The following is a 20,241-nucleotide window of genomic DNA, read 5'->3' on the forward strand; positions in this document are numbered from 1 at the left end:
AGCTGACATCATGCAGTCCTTTTATCTTTAGGCAATGCAATGGAAATCTTGTTTGCTTGTCCTTTAACAATACAAAAGGTTGTGCTTTAATTTAAGAGAGCACGTTGCTGGGCTAGTCAGTCATATATTCTTAAACAAGGGAGTTGTGCTTTAATGCTTTTTTCTTTCGTTTCATTTAGAGAGCTGTACAAAACAATCGCACCAGAGTGTAAATTTTGAAAAAATCTGGCTGGCATATTTTCACAAGAGAGTCCTTTCCCTACCACGAGATTTTGTACGTGTTAGTATTATCAATGTTCAAGTGAATCTTCTCTGTTTTAGTCATGCCCTCTTTTGTAGGTTAAAAGCTGCATTACTTTGAACAGTTCCATTAGGATTTCAGTATTGCCTGCAGCTAGAGGTGTCTCAAATATCCCAGATGATCTCTAGAAATATTTTTTGGGTATTAAAGGACTGTCACATATACTTCCATGTAGCTGAATTTGCATACTTGTGTCTCAGAAATCATTAGGTTGACAAAGTATTTCATCCACTTTTGCTTTGATTGCACATTCTTTGACGATCACGTTTATAAATGGTGACCTTCTTGCAAAGCAGTTTGAATAATCTTGTTGGCTTTATTTGGTCCATCTTCTAAGGAAAATTTAACGCTTTGGAGAGCGTGGTTTCTCTAGCAGTTGGTCAGCATCAGCTAGTGCTTGGTTATAAGCAACTGTTCTATTTAGTGGAGCACTTACAAATGTATAATAGTATACTATTTTCTTTATGTGAAAACACTATTGTGATGTAGACTTTTATCTAAACTCTTAAGGCGGAACGGGGGGCTAAAATCGTGATTTTCATCAAAAAATAGTGTTTTTTTTTTTTTATGTAATGTTTTGTATTGTGCATGTAATAAAGAAACTTCTCAACAAGTTTGATTGTCATCTGCGCATTAGAAGTATCAGATTGGTTTTGCGAGATGGGGTGCACTCACCACTCAAATCATTTATGAAAGCTGATGTCAAGACGCAGCTGCATAGCGAGCAAGAAACTGAATGCAGAATGTACCTCCAAGTTCGAATGCTTGTTTTTCGTGCCATCTAGCTAAAAGGAACCTGATATCTAGAGTACAGCAGACAGTTAAAAAGGTAAAACAGAAGTATGGGAAAATATAGGCTGTGGCAACAGCGGATTGTCCGGTAAACCAAAGTAAAAGCTTGGATTCGCGAAAATAAAGCATGTAACTTTCTAACGTTTTTTTTTTTTCCGCACTTCTGAGAACGTGGCTAACTAAAGTGCTCGATAAGCTGGAGATAGAATATGGAGCCTGAACGAAGAGTCACGCCCAGCAAGCAACCAAAGGAAGCATTGTACAAGAGCAGACAAGGGCGCTGACAGCTGTAAAGCTGGAAAAAAAGAAAGCTAGAGGGAGCTCAAAGTAATCGCCACAAAGCAGCGTTTTGTTGAAGAGCATGGCCCGATGTATGCACCAGGCCTCTGATTTAACAGTTTAGGCCATATATTTGAATAGCATGTTGTGAAATCTTTCAAATTATATTTCTCAATTTGCACTTTTTTCAAGAGCACCACCATTAGGTAAACTAATATTTCCAAACTTACCAAAGGCTGCTTGCAAGTTGGTTTCTGGAGTACGATTTTGTTAGGAACAAGATAAGGTATCTTTTAGATCCCTAATTATTTTCTAAGGTAAACAGTGAAATATGTTGCAAATAATGGCAACAGAAATATTGAAGTTTGTATTTAAAGTGCTCAGAATTTTACAAAATTGTCATAAAGAACGCGAAATTGGCCTTATCCTGCACATCGAACTATCAAGAAGTTATCTTTGCACAAGCAGTTAGTACATCTTCATTAGTTTTGAAATTATAATTTTCTTAAGCAGAAGCACCTAATTACACATTACGGCAGCCACAACTTTTTCTGTTTGTGATAAGGTGATGAAACTTGGAATTTAATCTAATAAGGGGAGGATAAGTCAACCCTGAAAATTTTATCGTAATTGGTGCTAGAGTTCAAAAGTTGAGCCTTAGCCTCGCATCCCCTCGTAAGCCGCGGACATTGCTGAGCACAACTCTTCGGTTGCCGATGCTGGAGAAGTTTGAGCTCTCGTAACTTGATAAAGAACAAAATAATGCAATGTCTTTTCATATCCTTTCTGTCCCTTTGCTTGAAGAATTTTGAGCAAAATTAGGAATGTGGTATTAACATAAGTGAAGCAGACGACGTGACGTGGCGTGCGCGCACACTAGCAAATGACTTGTTCCTAGCCACGCACTTTGAACTCAACACGTTTCCACATTTCCGCGCAAATTTTTCCTGGCAGTCGTTAGCCGGCACCAGCAAGAGTGAGCGATTAGGGTGTCTCGATGCCTGCATTGGTGAGCACATCGAGGCAACCTACGAGCGATGCATACGATACGGCATGCCCTCACGCTCCATTCCTGAAAGCAGTGCCTGTGCAGTTATAAATTTTGCACTCGTTTAATTTTGTTTATAGATTCCTTTCTGCTACAGCACATTCAAGGGAAGCAGCACACACTGCTTGCTCTAAGCTGCTTCAGCCGCTTCAGTCTCAGCCATTGTACACAATTGTAGTGTACACTCTAACCATTGGTACACCGTACCACCATTGACAATGATGACAACCTAGAAGTTAACTGTGTGTGTGTTCAAGCAATGACGTCGGACAGTGCCTGCTTTTGCCTTCGCGGGTTTATGGCAGTGTTGTGTATTCTGGCAAAGAAAAACTATCGTGAGCGCACATGAACTGCAGTGGACGCCTGTCATCAAACTACAAGGAGTGCTCCTATGTGCACTCGTCAAGCCAAGCATCAGTGCCAAAGGCCAACGCTCAAGGCTGTAAAAACGGTTAGCTGTAAAAGAGCTATCGCAGTTATGACTGTTTTACAAAATCAGTACTGTCAGTCGAGCTCAGTTCGAAGCATTATTCCCGAGACAAAAGTGAACTAATCATTTTGAACAATTTCAACAGCCTTGGCGCCCTAGCCAGATAAATCGGACTGCTTTTTAGTGTGCGGGCAAGGCAGAATCTTTTTCGCGAAAGCACACAAAATATTGCGTCTTATGAGAACAGCGGAGGGAGCTGGGTTGATATTCGTCCGCAATAGCACATTCATCTGCTAGCCCCTAGCTGATCACAAGACGCATATTTGCATTATTGGGGACACATTATGGTGTATCAATTAGCATGTTCTTCGGGCTGTCTAAAGGTTTGAACCATTGGATGTTACAAACATCAGTATTTGAAATGATTACTTTCTATGGAACCGCTTACGTCTTCTCGCATGTCAGCGTAACTTCCTGCTGTGCACTGCCAAGCGAGCAGATGTGTTGGTACGTGCCGTTGCCTCGAGAGTGGAGGCAAGGTAAAGGACGGCAGTGATCGTGCACCCCGATTATGAGCTGGCCGTTTACACATTACAAAAAAAAAGGTTATTACCACCAATGTTTATTTCGGCTCATATTGCCTTTTTGATAGCTGTATTTGCGAAATTTAGCGATAGCAAATATTTCTATTTTTAGGGATTTAGGGAATATTAAGTACAAATTTACTCTTCTTATTTTTTTTTTTCTTGCTGTTCAGAAAAACGGCTGATTATGAGCAACTTTAAGAATTTTATTACAGCATTAAACATCTTTTGTTTTTTCCTTTGGTTTCATTCCTGAATTAAAGAATTGAACTCGTTACTGGGGTTTAAAACTTTAATTTAAATTTTAAATCCATGTGCACTGCATTGAATATTCTTGGCACAAAATTTTGTCACCATTTTACATTTCAGTCCAGCTACAGGAAAGTACCACCCTCCACCTTTCTAGTAATTTTAGTGTATGAAGGAGGGGGGGCACTTGTTCGCAATTTTTCGGTAGTCTTGTGCTGGTTGTAATCTGATGGTGCTGACACAAACCTCACTACAGGCCAATTACGCAGGCCTGTTTTGAAAGCCATGCCTGCTTTTCTTTTTCCTTGTTTTTTGTAGTCCTCGGGTCATAATGTGTCCGCTCGTAGTTGGTGGATTTTACAATTGTACACGTGCTGAAATTAAGCAGTTGCAAGCAAGGGCATTTGAACATGGCATCAGCATCCACTCTTAATGACATCTGTACCTCTTTCACATGCTTCATGATGCTCCCTTCCTTCTAGATGTACAGGGGCACTTTCGTTTTACTGTGCGTTTGAGTCTTGCTTACCTTAGTTGTATCGTTAGAAAGAAAATGAATTGAGTAATGGCCCTTTTCTGTGAGTAATGTTGCTTTACCTTTAGTCAAGTTGCAGCTGGTGGTAATTTGTAGAAACTAAACAGATAACCACTTTTGCCATGCTGCAACTGTCAATAAGGTCTCTATAGAATATAGACTGGTTCCCGGGCTACCATGGGGCTATTTCACCTATAAAAGTAATGCACATTGGTGAGTTCCATGGCTATTATAATTTTTTGAGTTGAAGGTTATGGTTAAGGGAATTTAGTGTTATGCAATTCTATTTTTGAACTGCAGTGCAGTTAAGTAGTGTTTCTAAATAGATTTTCCTCAGTTATAATGTCCACTCTAGTTTTTTTTTCTTACTGGTTCTTCGTTTTTAAGTCGTAAGCTTTAGAATGCTTGTTGGCTCTAAGTCGGAGCAGCCATTACTCTACGACTGAGGACTCGAATTTTGTTTTTCTGAATTTCAGACCATATTTTCCAATAAGAAACATCACCCAGCATTCATTAACCCTTCCTGTGAGATGGCCTAGCTGTAAATTATGTAATAGTTCTGTTAACCTGCACTTTCTCCTTTTGTGCAGGCTCTCCAAGAAATGATAGCCAGGGCAGCTCACTTCCTCAAAAGAAACCACTCAGAAGAAAAGGGCGGTACTTCTGCCCTGAGTGTGGGTATACCACAGACTTCCACACCAACATTAAGAATCACCAGCTGACACACTCCGGAGAGTGCAACTTTCGATGCAGCCAGTGCAGCATGGCCTTTGCAAGAAAGGAGACTCTGAAATCTCACTTTCGGACTCACACAGGCGAGAAACCATACCAATGCTCCCACTGCAGTAAGAAGTTTACTCATAGGAGTAACTTAGCAGACCACCTTCGGACTCACACAGGCGAGAAGCCTTACGAGTGCACACATTGTGGCAAAAAGGTTTCTTCAAGAAGTTACTTAGCAGTGCACCTTCGCATTCACACTGGCGAGAAGCCTTTCGAATGCACACATTGTGGCAAGAAGTTTTCTTCAAGAAGTTACTTAGCAGTGCACCGTCGCATCCACACTGGCAACAGGCCCCACAGTTGCAGCCTTTGTCCAATGGTGTTTTTAACCAGTTCACACCTGAAGAGACATGTGCAAATCCACAAGAATAAAAGATCATTTCTATGTCTCATTTGCTCACAGGCATTTACTTCCTACGATAGCCTGAAGAGCCATGAACGAAAAGTTCACCGGAAGTATCGCCGGAAGTTACCACCTGTTCCATGAAATCTTGGCGTGTTATGGCAGCATTTTGGGGAGTGTGCAGATGACTCCGAATTTTTGAGTTTCGAGTTTGTTCGAGTTTGGAGAAATGTGACATGTATCTAATCTGCCAAAGAGACATCTTTAAACCCATGTTCATGTTTTGTGCACTTTATCTACCACCTTATCATCACTACATAATTTCTATGTGCTCCAGTCTAACTGCTCTCCATCTGTCTATCAATATCAAAAAGCGAATATAGTATTCGAATGTTATAAAGTTAGCATAGGTTATGTTATAAGTTGGCACAGCATACATCCACTTTTTAAACTCTAACTCAGTTTCCTTTGTTAAAATCAAAGTTCATAACATTGACAGGACCTTAATTCTACTGCCATGAAAAGCTGGGCAAGTTTGCATTCATAGTTAAACAGGTGTATTCATCTTGTTTATAACATGGGAGGAAGGCACTAACGCGGTAACTCTTGATTGGTTTTCCTTTTTTGCTGTTGCTTGAGCTTTTTAGTGATGTGTAAAGGTTTCTTGGCTCTTGGACCCACTGGTTTCGTATCAGGTGAGTCCTCAGTGAGAAACCTCTATATCTTTCTGCCATGCACCAGTTGAAAACAGAAAGTCCTTCCAAATAGACACCAAACTCTAGCCAAACCTTGTTTTTGGTTTCCAATTTGCAGACAGCACATTTTGCAGATGTCTAAAATATAGTCTCATTGCCTTTTAGACGAGTCCACTTTATTCACAGCAACTTGGGGTGCTCATAAATGGGAGGCTGCCGTCCTAGAAATCATGGCACAGCAACGTGTAAGCTACTTTAAAATTAGATATTTCACTTTGTATGGTTCTCAGTTCAATGGTAATCTTCTTATTTTGAGGTTTGTTTCTTTAAATATGTCTTCAATGTCATCATGAAAAGGACTGTGTTCTTATGTATTAAGCTCATGCCTTGTTTGTAAAAAAGAATATCGGAGATAATGTCTTTAGCTCATGAACGGTGGCTTAAGTACATTACTATGGAACTTAAGTGCTTATTTAGTCTTGTGCTTTGGTTTTTGTGAGCAGATTCCTTTTTGCTGCACTGCTTCTCAGCCCTTTCTTCTTAAGTCTCATCTACATTATGAGTCTTTCTAAAGTTAATCCTTTGAAAAAGTGCTCGCTTTTTCCTCAATTGCCATCAGTAGGTTTTTTTGCCATGGCTGTGGGCGACGTGAATTTATAGTTTTCTGTTTGTGTTGGTACACTGAAAGGGAGTTGCTTATTCCTGTCCAGCTGATATGATGCAGTCCTTTTATCTTTAGACTATGCAGTGGAAATCTTGTCTGCTTGTCCTTTAACAATACAAAAGGTTGTGCTTTAATTTAAGAGAGCACGTTGTTGGGCTAGTCGGTCATATATTCTTAAACAAGGGAATTGCGCTAAAAAAAGACACGGAAGACCATGTCCATGTCCACGACTGTCCATGTCCTCTTCTCATCCTTGTCTTCTTTAGCGCAATTCCCTTGTTTAAGAATTGTGCTTTAATGCTTTTTTCTTTCATTTCGTTTAGAGAGCTGTACAAAACAATTGCACCAGAGTGTAAATTTTCAACAAATCTGGCTGGCATATTTTCACATTATTGTCTCTTAAGAGAGTCCTTTCCCTACCACGAGATTTTGTACGTGTTAGTATTATCAATGTTCAAGTGAATCTTCTCTGTTTTAGTCATGCCCGCTTTTGAAGGTTAAAAGCTGCATTACTTTGAACAGTTCCATTAGGATTTCAGTATTGCCTGCAGCTAGAGGTGTTTCAAATATCCCAGATGATCTCTATAAATATTTTTTGGGTATTAAAGGACTGTCACATATACTTCCATGTAGCTGAATTTGCATACTTGTGTCTCAGAAATCATTAGGTTGACAAAGTATTTCATCCACATTTGCTTTGATTGCACGTTCTTTGACAATCACGTTTATAAATAGTGACCTTCTTGCAAAGCAGCTTGAATAATCTTGTTGGCTTTATTTGGTCCATCTTCTAAGGAAAATTTAATGCTTTGGAGAGCGTGGTTTCTCTAGCAGTTGGTCAGCATCAGCTAGTGCTTGGTTATAAGCAACTGTTCTATTTAATGGAGCACTTACAAATGTATAATATGCTATTTTTTTTTGTGTGAAAACACTATCGTGATGTAGACTTTTATCTAAACTCTTAAGGGGGAACGGGGGGCTAAAATCATGATTTTCATCAAAAAAGCGTGTTTTTTTAAAAATGTATTATTTGTATTGTGCATGTAATAAAGAAACGTCTCAAAAAGTTTGATTGTCATCTGCGCATTAGAAATATCAGATTTGTTTTGCGAGATGGGGTGCACTCACCACTCAAATCATTTATGAAAGCTGATGTCAAGACGCAGCTGCATAGCGAGCAAGAAACTGAATGCAGAATGTACCTCCAAGTTCGAATGCTTGTTTTTCGTGCCATCTAGCTAAAAGGAACCGGATATCTAGAGTACAGCAGACAGTTAAAAAGGCAAAAACAGAAGTATGGGAAAATATAGGCTGTGGCAACAGCGGATTGTCCAGTAAACCAAAGTAAAAGCTTGGATTGGCGAAAATAAAGCATGTAACTTTCTAACGTTTTTTTTTTTTTTCGCACTTCTGAGAATGTGGCTAACTAAAGTGCTCGATAAGCTAGAGATGGAATATGGAGCCTGAACGAAGAGTCACGCCTAGCAAGCAACCAAAGGAAGCATTTTACAAGTGCAGACAAGGGCGTTGACAGCTGTAAAGCTGGAAAGAAAAGAAAGCTAGAGGCAGCTCAAAACAATCGCCACAAAGCAGCGTTTGTTGAAAAGGATGGCCCAATGTATGCACCAGGCCTCTTTGATTTAACAGTTTAGGCCATATATTTGAATGTCAGGTTGTGAAATCTTTCGAATCATTTTTATCAATTTGCACTTTCTTCAAGAGAACGACCATTAGGTAAACTAATATTTCCAAACTTACCAAAGGCTGCTTGCAAGTTGGTTTCTGGAGTATGATTTTGTTAGGAACGAGATAAAGTACCTTTTAGATCCCAAATTATTTTCTAAGATAAGAAACAGTGAAATATATCGCAAATAAGGGCAACAGAAAAATTGAAGTTTTTATTTAAAGTGCTCAGAATTTTACAAAATTGTCATAAAGAACGCGAAATTGGCCTTATCCTGCACATCCAACTACCAAGAAGTTATCTATGCACAAGCAATTAGTATATCTTCATGAGTTTTGAAATTATAATTTTCTTAAGCAGAAGCACCTAATTACACATTACGACAGCTACAACATTTTTCTGTTTGCGGTAAGGTGATGAAACTTGGCATCTATTCTAATAAGGGGGGCATAAGTCAACCCTGAAAATTTTATCGTAATTGGTGCTAGAGTTCAAAAGTCAAGCCTTAGCCTCGCATCGCCTCTTAAGCCGTGGACACTGCTGAGCACAACTCTTCGGTTGCCGATGCTGGAGAGGTTTGAGCTCGTAACTTGATAAAGAACAAAATAATGCAACGTTTTTTCATATCCTTTTTTTCCCTTTGCTTGAAGAATTTTGAGCAAAATTAGAAATGTGGTATTAACATCAGTGAAGCAGACGACGTTGTGATGTGGCACACGCGCACACTAGCAGATGACTTGTTCTTAGCCACGCCCTTTGCACTCAACATGTTTCCACATTTCCGCGCAAGTTTTTCCTGGCAGTCGTTAGTCGGTGCCAGCAACAGCGAGCGATTAGGGTGTCTCGATGCCCGCGTTGGCATGCGCATTGAGGCATCTTACGAGCGATGCATACGGTACAGCATGCCCTCACGCTCCATTCCTGAAAGCAGTGCCTGTGCAGTTATAAATTTTGCACTCGTTTAATTTTGATCGCCTATTGCAAAGATAACAGCCTGTCCCTTCTGCAAGCCATTTCGAAGAACTTCATGCAAGTAAAACCGTCTGCCACCAGGATAAAAAGCAAAGCTGTTGACCTGTGCAAATCCATAGAGCTGCAGAGCCTGGCGAGAGATATTTTGAACTCTACTGTGAGCAATTTGTCTATCTACTTTGCAGTGAAGACCCATAAACCAGGTGCGCTGTTTAGAGCCATAGTTAGCGAGAAAGGTACATGGCAGCAACATATTAGCCGTTTTTTGCTTAAGAACCTGAAAGACTTGCATGTTTCGGACCCTTTTTCCACAAAAAATTCTTTTGATGTAGTCAGCATGTTGGAGAGGGAAAAGAATGTCGGTTACGCCTTCTCCGTAGATGTCATAGATCTTTTTTACTCGGTGCCCCATAGCGACCTGTTCATCGCTATTCGACAATGCATTGAAGCTAGCGAAACCATTGCATTTCAAAAAAACAAGGCAGGGGATAGCGTTGAAAATTTTATGTCTCTTTTAGAGTTTTATATTAAGTCCACTTTCATCCAGTTTGACAACCGGCGGTTCCTACAACGCCAGGGCATTTGCATTGGTTCGTGTGTAGCTCCAGTCTTATGTAATATTTTTCTTGCATCTATTGACAACATCTTGGCATCACTAACTGACGACAGAACTGTCCTAAAAATTTTTAGATATGTAGATGATTTTTTAGTGATTTTAAATAGACATGACACAGGCCGCTATGCGGAGACTGCTGAGAATATTAGAAATGTTTAAGCAACATGGGAAGGGGCTCTCTTTCACATTTAAGCTTCCTGAGCAGGACTGCCTCCAGCTTTTAGACCTGAACATTAAGCTGGGGGACAGAAGTGTGTGCTGGCGTTGCCTACCTAGGGCGAAGAAAGATTTCTTGCCATTCGACTCGGCCCAGTCAAAAACTGTTAAGAGGGCTGTTGCCGCCCTCTCTATGGAATCTGCACTCCTCAAGTCGTGCTCTCACGTCATGTGGGCGAGCTTTTAGGGTGAGGTGAGTAGACTGTGTAAAGCAGGGTTCCCAGACCATGTTTTGGCTGGCGTCACTGAAGCATTGCTGCAAAAACTCAAGGGCAAGCCAAAGGGGCAACGTCGGAAAGAAACCCCTTTCGTGGAGCCAAGCCAGTGGCGATACCTCATATACACAAAGTGTCCCACAATTTAAAACGAGTTGGCAACAAGTACGGAGTCGCCATGGTCTTCTCCGCCCCCTGCAAATTGGTCAAGATGTGCCCCAAGGTTACCAGCAGTGCTAAAGCAACATCGGGGTGTGGAAAGAAACACTCGAAATGTAAGGTGTGCCACGGGAGTGGTCTACGAGATCCCCCTTACGTGTGGCAAGGTGTATGTCGGTCAGACCGGGCGCTGCGTTAATGAGCATGCCAGTGAACATCACAGGTCTTTAGGGAACGCATCAGATTCGTTCCAAAACCTGCCCATCCATTGCTGCTCCTGCTTTGATGAAAACAAAAAAAGCTATGAACCACGATTTGGAGAGATTAAAATTCTAACCAGAAGCAAAGACAGATTAGCTCGCGAGCTCGCAGAAGCCATTTTTTATCAAGGAGAGGGGGGGCGGGTGTGTCAGCACCACTTCTATATCTCTGCATGAAAGTGAGCATAGATTGTTAAAAGATGCGAGGTTATGACAAGTGTTACCTGAGAGCCCTTTTTTTTTTTTTTTTCCGTCCTACCTTTCAAGACATGTGCAGGTGTTCATCATCTTTGGGCTATATATTTGTACACATGTATCTTTCAATAAACTTAGTTGGAGTCAACGCCTGTCCCGTTCGTCTTTCTGTGTTTTCTGTCTAATATTTAGTGCTGTTGTTTCCTTTGGTTAAACACAATGTCAGACCAACTAGCCCAGCAAGAGATACTGTCGTTTAATTTTGTTTATAGATTTCTTTCTGCTCCAGCACATTCAAGGGAAGCAGCACACACCGCTTCCTCTAAGCTGCTTCAGCTGCTTCAGCCGCTTCAGTCCATTGTACACCATTGTAGAGTGCACACTCTAACCATTGGTACACCGCACCATCATGGTAGCCATCGACAATGACAACCGAGGCCTTGGTTGAACTCTCTTCATAAATGGTTTTCTAGAAGTTAACTGTGTGTGTGTTCAAGCAGCGGCGTCGGATAGTGCCTGTTTTTGCCTTTGCGGGTTTATGGCAGTGTTGTGTATACTGGCAAAGAAAAACTATCGTGAGCACACATGGACTGCAGTGGACGCCTGTCATCAAGCTACAAGGAGTGCTCCTATGTGCACTCGTCGAGCCAAGCACCAGTGCCGAGGCCAACGCTCAAGGCTGTAAAAACGGTTAGCTGCAAAAGAGCTATTGCGGTTATGACTGTTTTACAAAATCAGTACTGTCAGTCGAGTTCAGTTCGAAGCATTATTCCCGAGACAAAAGTGAACGAATCATTTCGAACAATTTCAACAGCCTTGGCGCCCTAGCCAGATAAATAAGACTGCTTTTTAGTGCGCAGGCACGGCAGAATCTTTTTCGCGAAAGCGCACGAAATATGTGTCTTATGAGAAGAGCGGAGGGAGCTGGGTTGACATTCGTCCGCAACAGCACATTCATCTGCTAGCCCCTAGCTGATCGCAAGACTCATATTCGCATTATTGGAGACACATTCATCATCATCATCATCAGCCTGACTATACCCGCTGCAGGGCGAAGGCCGCTCACATAATTCTCCAATTAACCCAGTTCTGCGCTAGCTGCATCCACTTGACCCCTGCAAACTTCTTAACCTCATCCACCCACCTAACTTTCTGCTGCCCCCTGCTACGCTTTCCTTCCCTTGGAATCCAGTTTGATACCCTAAGCGACCATCGGTTTTCCTCTCTTCGCGCTACATGTCCTGCCCATGCCCATTTCTTCTTAATTTCAACTAGAATCTCAGTAACTTAAGTTATTTCTCTGACTCGCTCTGCACGCTTCTTATCTCTTAATTTTACCCCTACCATTTTTCCTTCCATAGCCCTTTGAGTTGTCCTCAACTTAAGTAGAACCCTCTTGGTTAGCCTCCACGTTTCAGCCCCATAGGGGACACATTATGGGGTATCAATTTGCATGTTCTTCGGGCTGTCTAAAGGTTTGAACCATCGGATGTTACAAACATCAGTATTTGAAATGATTACTTTCTATGGAACCGCTTACATCTTCTCGCACGTGAGCGTAACTTCCTGCTGTGTACTACCAAGCCAGCGGATGTGTTGGTATGTGCCGTTGCCTCGAGAGTGGAGGCAAGGTAAAGGACGGCAGTGATCGTGCACCCTGATCATGAGCTAGCTGTTTACACATTACAAAAAAAAAAAAGAGGTTTTTACCACTGATGTTCATTTTGGCTCATATTGTCTTTTTGATAGCTGTAGTTGCGAAATTTAGCGAAAGGAAATATTTCTATTTTTAGAGAATATTAAGTACAAATTTACTTTTTATTTTTTTATTTTTTATTTCCAGGTTATTCAATGAAAAACGGCTGATAAAGAGCAACTTAAAGACCCATATATAAGAATTTTATTACAGCATTAAACATCTTTTGTTTTTCCTTTGGTTTCATTGTTGAATTGAAGAATTGAACTCGTTACTGGGGCTCACTGTTTTGTTTCCTTACCAGTAAAGTCTAGGAGACCTTTCATCCTACACCATAGGTGTGAGCAGAGTTATACATTAGTGAGAGCCAAGTTTTACCGCATCACCTCCCCCCCCCCTCTCTCTAGCACCCCTACTGCCAAAACAGCGTCGAAATGAGATGACAAATGACAATGCATACAACACACTTAGTGCTTAAGAACTAAAACAGTCTTTGCCTAGGATGCAGAATTGAAAATCACCCGATGACACGCTTCTCACAACGATTCCTTAATTGAGTCCCCGGCTTTCCAGAGGAAAAGGTGGCTTGGAACGCCACCTTTGAACGCTAGCACAGCACCCCAATTGCCAGTATATAGTAAAAAAATCTGTGTGGCCATAACCCTGCACTTTTAAAAATGACGGCACAAGTCTGACAATGAAGGCATGGGGGCAACTTGATGCCCTCCAGAGGATTTCGAGAAAGGGGGGGGGGGGGGGGGGCGTCCCCCTTCTCTCTGCGCACGCCCACGTCCTACACCACAGATCTGCTATCCATAGTGCAATTCAGCCTTATTCACTTTTGTGGTATAGAGACAGTCCTTGATATGTGCTGGTGTTTGTACTTTTTTTTTCCAAACAAATGCCATGCAGTGGCTCAAAATGTCTAGGTTTTTTACCAGCTACAATTCCAACTGTACCTTTATTATTATAATCTGTTTATGACTTGTCGGCATGATAGGTAATTCTGCTTTCATAGTAAAAATTTTTGTTCATAGCTGAGTTGTCTTTGATCCTAGCCTAGTGCAGCAGCCAGCACAAATGCAAGCTATAGTATAATCCCAAAGTGAGAGCATGCTCTCTGTAAATTAACCCTTCCATTGTTAAGTCAACAGTTCATGCATTGAAAGGTATTAATCTCAACTTTAGAAGCAAGCTTTTCTGCAGTGTGTTATTTTACTAGCCTGCATCATGGTGCTCATTTATCTCGCATAATTCTGTGTTATCCGTACTTTGTATTCAAGTTTATGTACAGTGTATTCTTTACTCTATTCAAGACATTCTGACTGTGCCTTCTAGTTTTGCTGGCTTGTAGCTGCCATACTTTGCCGCAAAAGGGGCTACATTTGCCAAAGCAGAAAAGACTGCTAATTTAGAGTTCAAAGAAGTGGCCAGATCATTTTGAGCACCAGATTGTGGAATCCACAGCATTTGGGTACACCTTATTCATAGAATGGTTTGTGTGAAGTTTGCTGAACTTCCTGATGCGATATTGGCATGAAGAAATCAGCCTTTCACCTTGTCCTGTGGCAGCCATATTCTCATTAGCCAGATGTGCTTGTTGATCAGAGTGCCTTTGTGCCTCTGAAATCAGGTCCTTATTATCATCAAGTCATTTCACTTTGAGATGCACTGATCTATAAATAATTTTTCAGTCATTGCATTTGAGCTCTGGGCTTCAATGTAAATAAATATGGCAATATCTAGAGCATGAATAATGTGAGAAACATCACCTGGACTTGTACACTAGTTTCTCATAGTGCGAAACCGACTTTTACAGCTCGACATGACTATTGGCATTAGGAACTTTGAATAATTGGGGATTTGGGTTTTATAGAGAGAAAAAGTTTAACGGCCTTCTTTTTTCTCTAGGGGTGTGTGAATATTAAAATTTTTTCATTTGAATGCGGATAAGAAATTTCTTATTGAATATTTGGTCAGTGAAAAAGAAATGGAAATTAGAAATAGGAAACATTGATTGTCTTGTTAATTTCAGAACTCACATGTATTTGCAAATAAAATTAAACTACAATTGTGCAGAAATGCATACTCTGGTGAAAAAATCTAGTATAAATTTTTACAGAATTTTTTGAACTGGCTTTATGTACACATGAAGGACCTTATTGGAGCTGTGGTATCACTGCTGAGTACACCAAGCTCTCGTATGTTCAGCCTTCAAAGGACCAAAAAAATACCCATCGAATGAGCCTGAAAAAGGCTGCCGAAAAACATTTGCTTCACAGTTATTTTATCTGATAAACACTTGCATGATGCTTATCTGCATTTGAGATAAAACTGAAGCGAGGAAGACGTTTTTCTTCCAGGCTTCGTCAACTGCTTCCCTTTGCGCAGTGTCGGGAAGGCCCTCTTCAAAAAGCGCAGTGGGGCCGCTTTTGAAGACGAATTTTCGTGAAGAGTGCTTTCCCGGCACTGCAAGACTGCATGTTCAAGCATTGCAGTGAAGCTGCTTTGAGTTCGAATGTTTTCGGTATATTTGGTAATTTTCAGATGTTTAAAATCCAAACGTCAGTTTTTCGAATACGAATCGAATGACAAGCATATTCTATCTGTATTCAAATATTTAGCACCTCTAGTTTCCTTTTTTTGCTCTACATGCTAATTCATGCATTTTCCATACTGTTGCACGGAAAGACATTTGCAATGCAAACGAGACTCCTTTCAAGTAAGTAATTTCATGTAAGCACAGCTTTATGTATTCTCCAGTGGTCACAGGAGTAAACAAAATACTATCCGTGCCTGGGCTCATCGCCTCTTTCAAACTGTTGAGCAAGCATTGGTGCTGCCCATCTTTTCCTTTGGATTCTTCAGTGGTTTGCAGAACGACCTGTTTGTTGTCACATGTCTAATTCGTTTATGTATGAAAAAAAAAGGAAGTAAAATAAGGGCATCAGCAATATTGGAGAAACATTCTGGGCAATGATTATTTATTTTCTCTTGTTATTTATTTTGCAGGTTCAGGACCACCTTCTCACATTTTCCTTTTAAGAAGGCATTGATGTTCACCTTCCCTCACAACTGAAGAACAGCTAATGGAAGAGTTCCTCAGCATCACCTGCTCTGTGCATTTCACATTTACACACTGTTGCGAATTGCTGTGCCTGTATTCCTTTGCATTTCACAATATCTGTCAACAGGCTTTTGTGCAGTTGTAACTAATATATCTATGTATTTGTTTTGATTAATGACTTCTGTATAGCAATATAACATTTTTTGATCAGCTATGAGTGCAGCTGTCTGCACACATCCCAAGTGCCGAAGGTATAATAACATTGTACAACATAAAGTGGACTTTAAAAGCGCTGTTTTGATAGCAGCTCTCATTAGGTCAGAGTAGCTTGCCTCTGGTCTTATTGTTGAGGAGTGCGATGATTCGAAATTTTTAGTATGAATCAAATATGACTGTTATTCAATTTATATTTCAGAAACTGATATTATTTTTGAATATTTGAAAATTACTGAATACAATTTTTAATTCACCCCCACTGCATATTTAATTCACCCCCAATTCACCCCCACCCCCCAGTGCATGCTTCACCATAATGCTTGCTCGCATTGACTGTGCAGAAGAGGGTCTTCCCAACAGTGTGCTCAAGTGAAGCACTTGAAACCAGAAAAAGATGCAGTTCTCACATGATTCAATCTCAAATGTAGGCAACCATCTGGCCGGTTTTCATGAGGTAAAATTACTGTAATGGAAACGTTTTCAGTAGTTTATTTTGGCCCATACAATAATTCAAGCAGTTGGTTGGTTCGGGCATTTTTTCTCTGGTACCATGGAAGTCGAAACTAGAATTTACTGCGTTCAGCAGTGATATGACAGCTCCACCCAGTTTCATGCAGGTCCTCCCTGTATAGAAAACTTGTGCTTGATTTTTCAGTAAGCTGTACACTTCCGTGCAATTCTAGGTTAAATTTATTTGCAAATACCATGTCAATTCTTAAACAGGAAAAGACTTAGTCATTTTCTATATTGTTTTCTGCAGATTAGGTATTCGACATTCAAAAGCATTTCTTCCCATAATCGATTTGTATTAGAAAATTTCGATGGTCACACAGCCCTACCTGTATATATGGAGTGATACCAAGTGTTATTGTAATTTGATGGTGGTAACTCTCTACAGGATAGGGTTTGTGCAGACCAGTTTTGAAAGCCGTGTGTGCTTTTCCTTATTCTGAGTACTCAGCTCATGATACATCGGCTCATGCTTGGTGTATTTTGCAACTGCACATATGCTGAAATTATTGAGATAAATGCAAGATTCATTTAACATGGGATCAGTTTCCCATTTAACACATCTGTAGCTCTAAGAAATGAATTTCTCTTTCACATTCTTCTTACTCCCTTCCTTCAAGCTTTACCAATGTACTTTCTTTTGTTATGCTGTGCTTTTGAGGCATGCTTGCCTTGGTAGAACTGCCAAAGGCGAAGTTAATTTAGTAATGGCATATTATTGCGACCAATGTTGCTATGCTTTTAATAAATTTGCAGTTGGTGCAAATAGAGTGAAACTTCATTTGAATACCCACTATTGCTGTGGTGCAACTGTCAGTTAGGTGTCCTTGTAGGGCATATACTGTTTCCTGGACTACCATGGAGCCATTTCTCCTGTAAAAGTAATGCTCACCGATAGGCTTCATGGGTATCATATTTTTGAAGAGGTGAAGGCGCTAAAAACGGTCTGTAATTACTGTTGATGCAGTTCTGTTTTTGAACTGCGGTTAAGTTATATAGTGTTTCAGAATTGTAGGCTTTTATGAGCTTAATGTCAACACATTTTATTTTTTACTACTGGCTCTTTGTTAACTGTGGTGCCTTTGAGATATGCTTGTTGGCTTTAAGTTGGATAATCTGTTACTTCACAATGCAAGTCTTTAAATTTGTTTTGCTAAATTTTGCACCACATATCCCTGTAACATTAAAAACCCCTTAAAAATATCCTCACCTTCCATTAACCTTTCCTCTGAGGTGAGCCTGCTGTAAATCACAGTTTTGTTAACTTGTGCTTTATTTTCTTGTGCAGGCTCACTGACAAAAGACAGCCGGAGTAGCTCACTTATACAAGAGAAACCACCAGGTGGAAAAAGGTTCCTGTGCCGTGAGTGCGGGTATGCCACAGAATTCCGCAACAGGTTCAAGAACCACCAGCTGACTCACTCTGGGGAGCGTAACTTTCGGTGCAGCCAGTGTGGCCTGGCCTTTGCATGGAAGGAGAGTCTGAAATGCCACCTTCGCACTCACACAGGCGAGAGGCCATACCAATGCTCCCATTGCAGCAAGAAGTTTACTCGTGCGAGTAACTTAGCAGAGCACCTTCGCATCCACACGGGTGAGAAGCCTTACGAGTGCACACATTGTGGCAAGAAGTTTACTACTGGCAGTAAGTTAACAGTGCACCTTCGCATCCACACTGGCGAGAGGCCCTACAAGTGCAACCTGTGTCCATTGGCCTTTGTGACCAATTCGGACTTGAATAGTCATGTACGAAGCCACAAGCAAGAAAAGCCATTTGTATGCCAGTTTTGCTCTGTGGCATTTACATTCAGGAAAGACCTGAAGCGCCATGAACAGAAAGTTCACCATCTGTCATCAGCTGTTCCATGAACTATTGGCACATTTGGCAGCATTTTGGTGAGTGCAGATTGCACAACAGTTTGGAGAAAAGTGCCGTTTACCCATGTACCTAATCTGCCAAGTTGTGCACTTTAACTGCAATCTTATAATCACAAACTTCCTGCAAACTGCTTTCTAGCTGTCTATTGATATTAAAATCAGTGTTGTACTCGAAGCTTATGGAGTTGGCACATTTAATAATACCGATTATTTCTTAAATATAATTTCTCTGCCATTTTGACTGACAAAAGATGCACAATGATACTGAATTTATATTTCAAAACTATTAGTATTGTCAGTTTATCAAATGAATGTCTCTTGGAATGGCTACTTGTGTTGGTTGTGATGGCTGGATTATTGTATACATGGCCTTTGGGTGTTCAGTTTTTTTTCCAGTTAAAGGTGTTCTAAATATCCCAGATGTTCTTTTGGAATATGTTTTGTGTAATAAAGGATTGTCGTTTATACCTCCTTGTAGCATTTGCATCCTTGTGTCTAGTAAATCACAGAGATGGCTAACTATTCCAACCACTGTAGCTATCCATGCATATTCCCAAATAGTTTATAAACAGTAAGCTTCATTCATTTCTTTTGCAAAAAAATTTATGGCATGGAGAGCATGTCTTCTCTAGCATTTGATTAGTATCAGGTAGTCGTAGCTACGGAGCAAAGGTATTGTTTAATCGAGCACTTGCTAAGGTATTATGTGCTATTTTCTTTCGGTAATGAAAACATATTTGGGATGTATGCATTTAACTTAAGTCATGGTCATTGCCGAGTGGTGCTCTCAGACACCATTCTGGGATTGCACATTCTTGGTGGTGTTGGTGTAGAACACCTACCAGGCATGGTAGGTTGTAGCAAAGTGTAAGGGAAGCTTCCATGACTAGCAGGTGGTAGAATAATGAAATGGGAATCCCTTCCCAGCATTTAGGTGTAGTGAGACAAGGAGGCAGGCGGTGTAGTGCTTTGGAGATTGCGGCGAGAACGAAGGAATGTGCAACTGCATTTGGGCTGCCATGAGCAGCACCTAGTATATGGCCAGCATAAATGAAAGGTAAGGCGAGAGTGCATTTGTGGCTCTGTTGCTCTTTTTTATTTCTAAGTATAGGAATGTTTGCACCTCTGTGCTGAGGACTGGCCACAGAGGAGGGTCAGTTTTTTTTAAGTGACATAGGTGTGCTTGACATGTTCCGAGCCAGTTTATGGACACGTGTGCAATGGTTGGCAGGGCAGCTGGAAATTGAGGACCAAGTGGTGCACATTCAGCTTCAAATGGCGTCTCTCGAACTAATCGAGAATAGCTAACCTCGCGCAGGAGCACAGCGATGCCTTGTCACATATGGCATTAGCTTGTGGAAGCAATACGAGTAATTATCTCTGGATGCCCCCTGAAATCGCCAGATCTGCGTCATAACACAAACCTCAGGAAGCGTGCCTGTGTGGCTTTTCTTTCACTACTTGCGTCTATATAGGCATTAACAGATGCTGTTCGAGTGAATAACGCATTTTCTTTTCATAGTTCCCCTGCTGCTCTTTGTATAGCGACTGTACGATTCATCTTCCTTTCTGCCTTTGGCATCTCTGACTGAGAGAACGGAGGTAGCAGTGGAGGCTCAATAGAAGAGGAATTTTATTCTTTCCAGGGAAGAGAATTGTGGAATTTGTTTAGAGTCCTGTCTTAGGCTCATGTTCCCTACTTGAGCAGCATCGCCGTCAGTGTAACCGGTGGGTGGCTATGGAGTGACCCTATCACACATGGCGCAATACCTGCCCAATAAATTGGGGCACAATATTCTGTTCAGCCTCGTGCAACTTCCCATAGTTGCACTGAACACAGACTTCTCGTATACT

General features: G+C 40.9%; 1 protein-coding gene across 1 annotated transcript; it reads left to right on the forward strand.

Annotated features, from left to right (window-relative positions):
* Positions 1–3,820: 3,820 nt before the first annotated feature.
* On the forward strand, positions 3,821–19,274 carry LOC146176654 (uncharacterized). Its single transcript, XM_084581350.1, has 3 exons — positions 3,821–5,479; positions 11,566–11,710; positions 17,765–19,274. Exons 1-3 carry the CDS (start codon positions 4,982–4,984, stop codon positions 18,376–18,378), a joined length of 1,257 nt encoding a protein of 418 aa, XP_084437476.1. The 5' UTR covers positions 3,821–4,981; the 3' UTR covers positions 18,379–19,274.
* Positions 19,275–20,241: the final 967 nt, after the last annotated feature.

Source organism: Amblyomma maculatum, chromosome 10, assembly GCF_055883805.1.
Source record: "Amblyomma maculatum isolate TAMU_Amacu chromosome 10, ASM5588380v1, whole genome shotgun sequence".
Taxonomy (NCBI): Eukaryota; Metazoa; Arthropoda; class Arachnida; order Ixodida; family Ixodidae; genus Amblyomma; species Amblyomma maculatum.

What these genes read in the sequence shown, in the direction of transcription:
- LOC146176654 (XM_084581350.1), top strand. Translation starts at nt 4,982, where the DNA reads ATGGCCTTTGCAAGAAAGGAGACTCTGAAATCTCACTTTCGGACTCAC. An exon ending in ATCGCCGGAAGTTACCACCT is followed by an intron (nt 5,480 to 11,565) that starts GTTCCATGAAAT and finishes GGTTTATGGCAG; the next exon opens with TGTTGTGTATACTGGCAAAG. An exon ending in CGCTCAAGGCTGTAAAAACG is followed by an intron (nt 11,711 to 17,764) that starts GTTAGCTGCAAA and finishes TGTAAATCACAG; the next exon opens with TTTTGTTAACTTGTGCTTTA.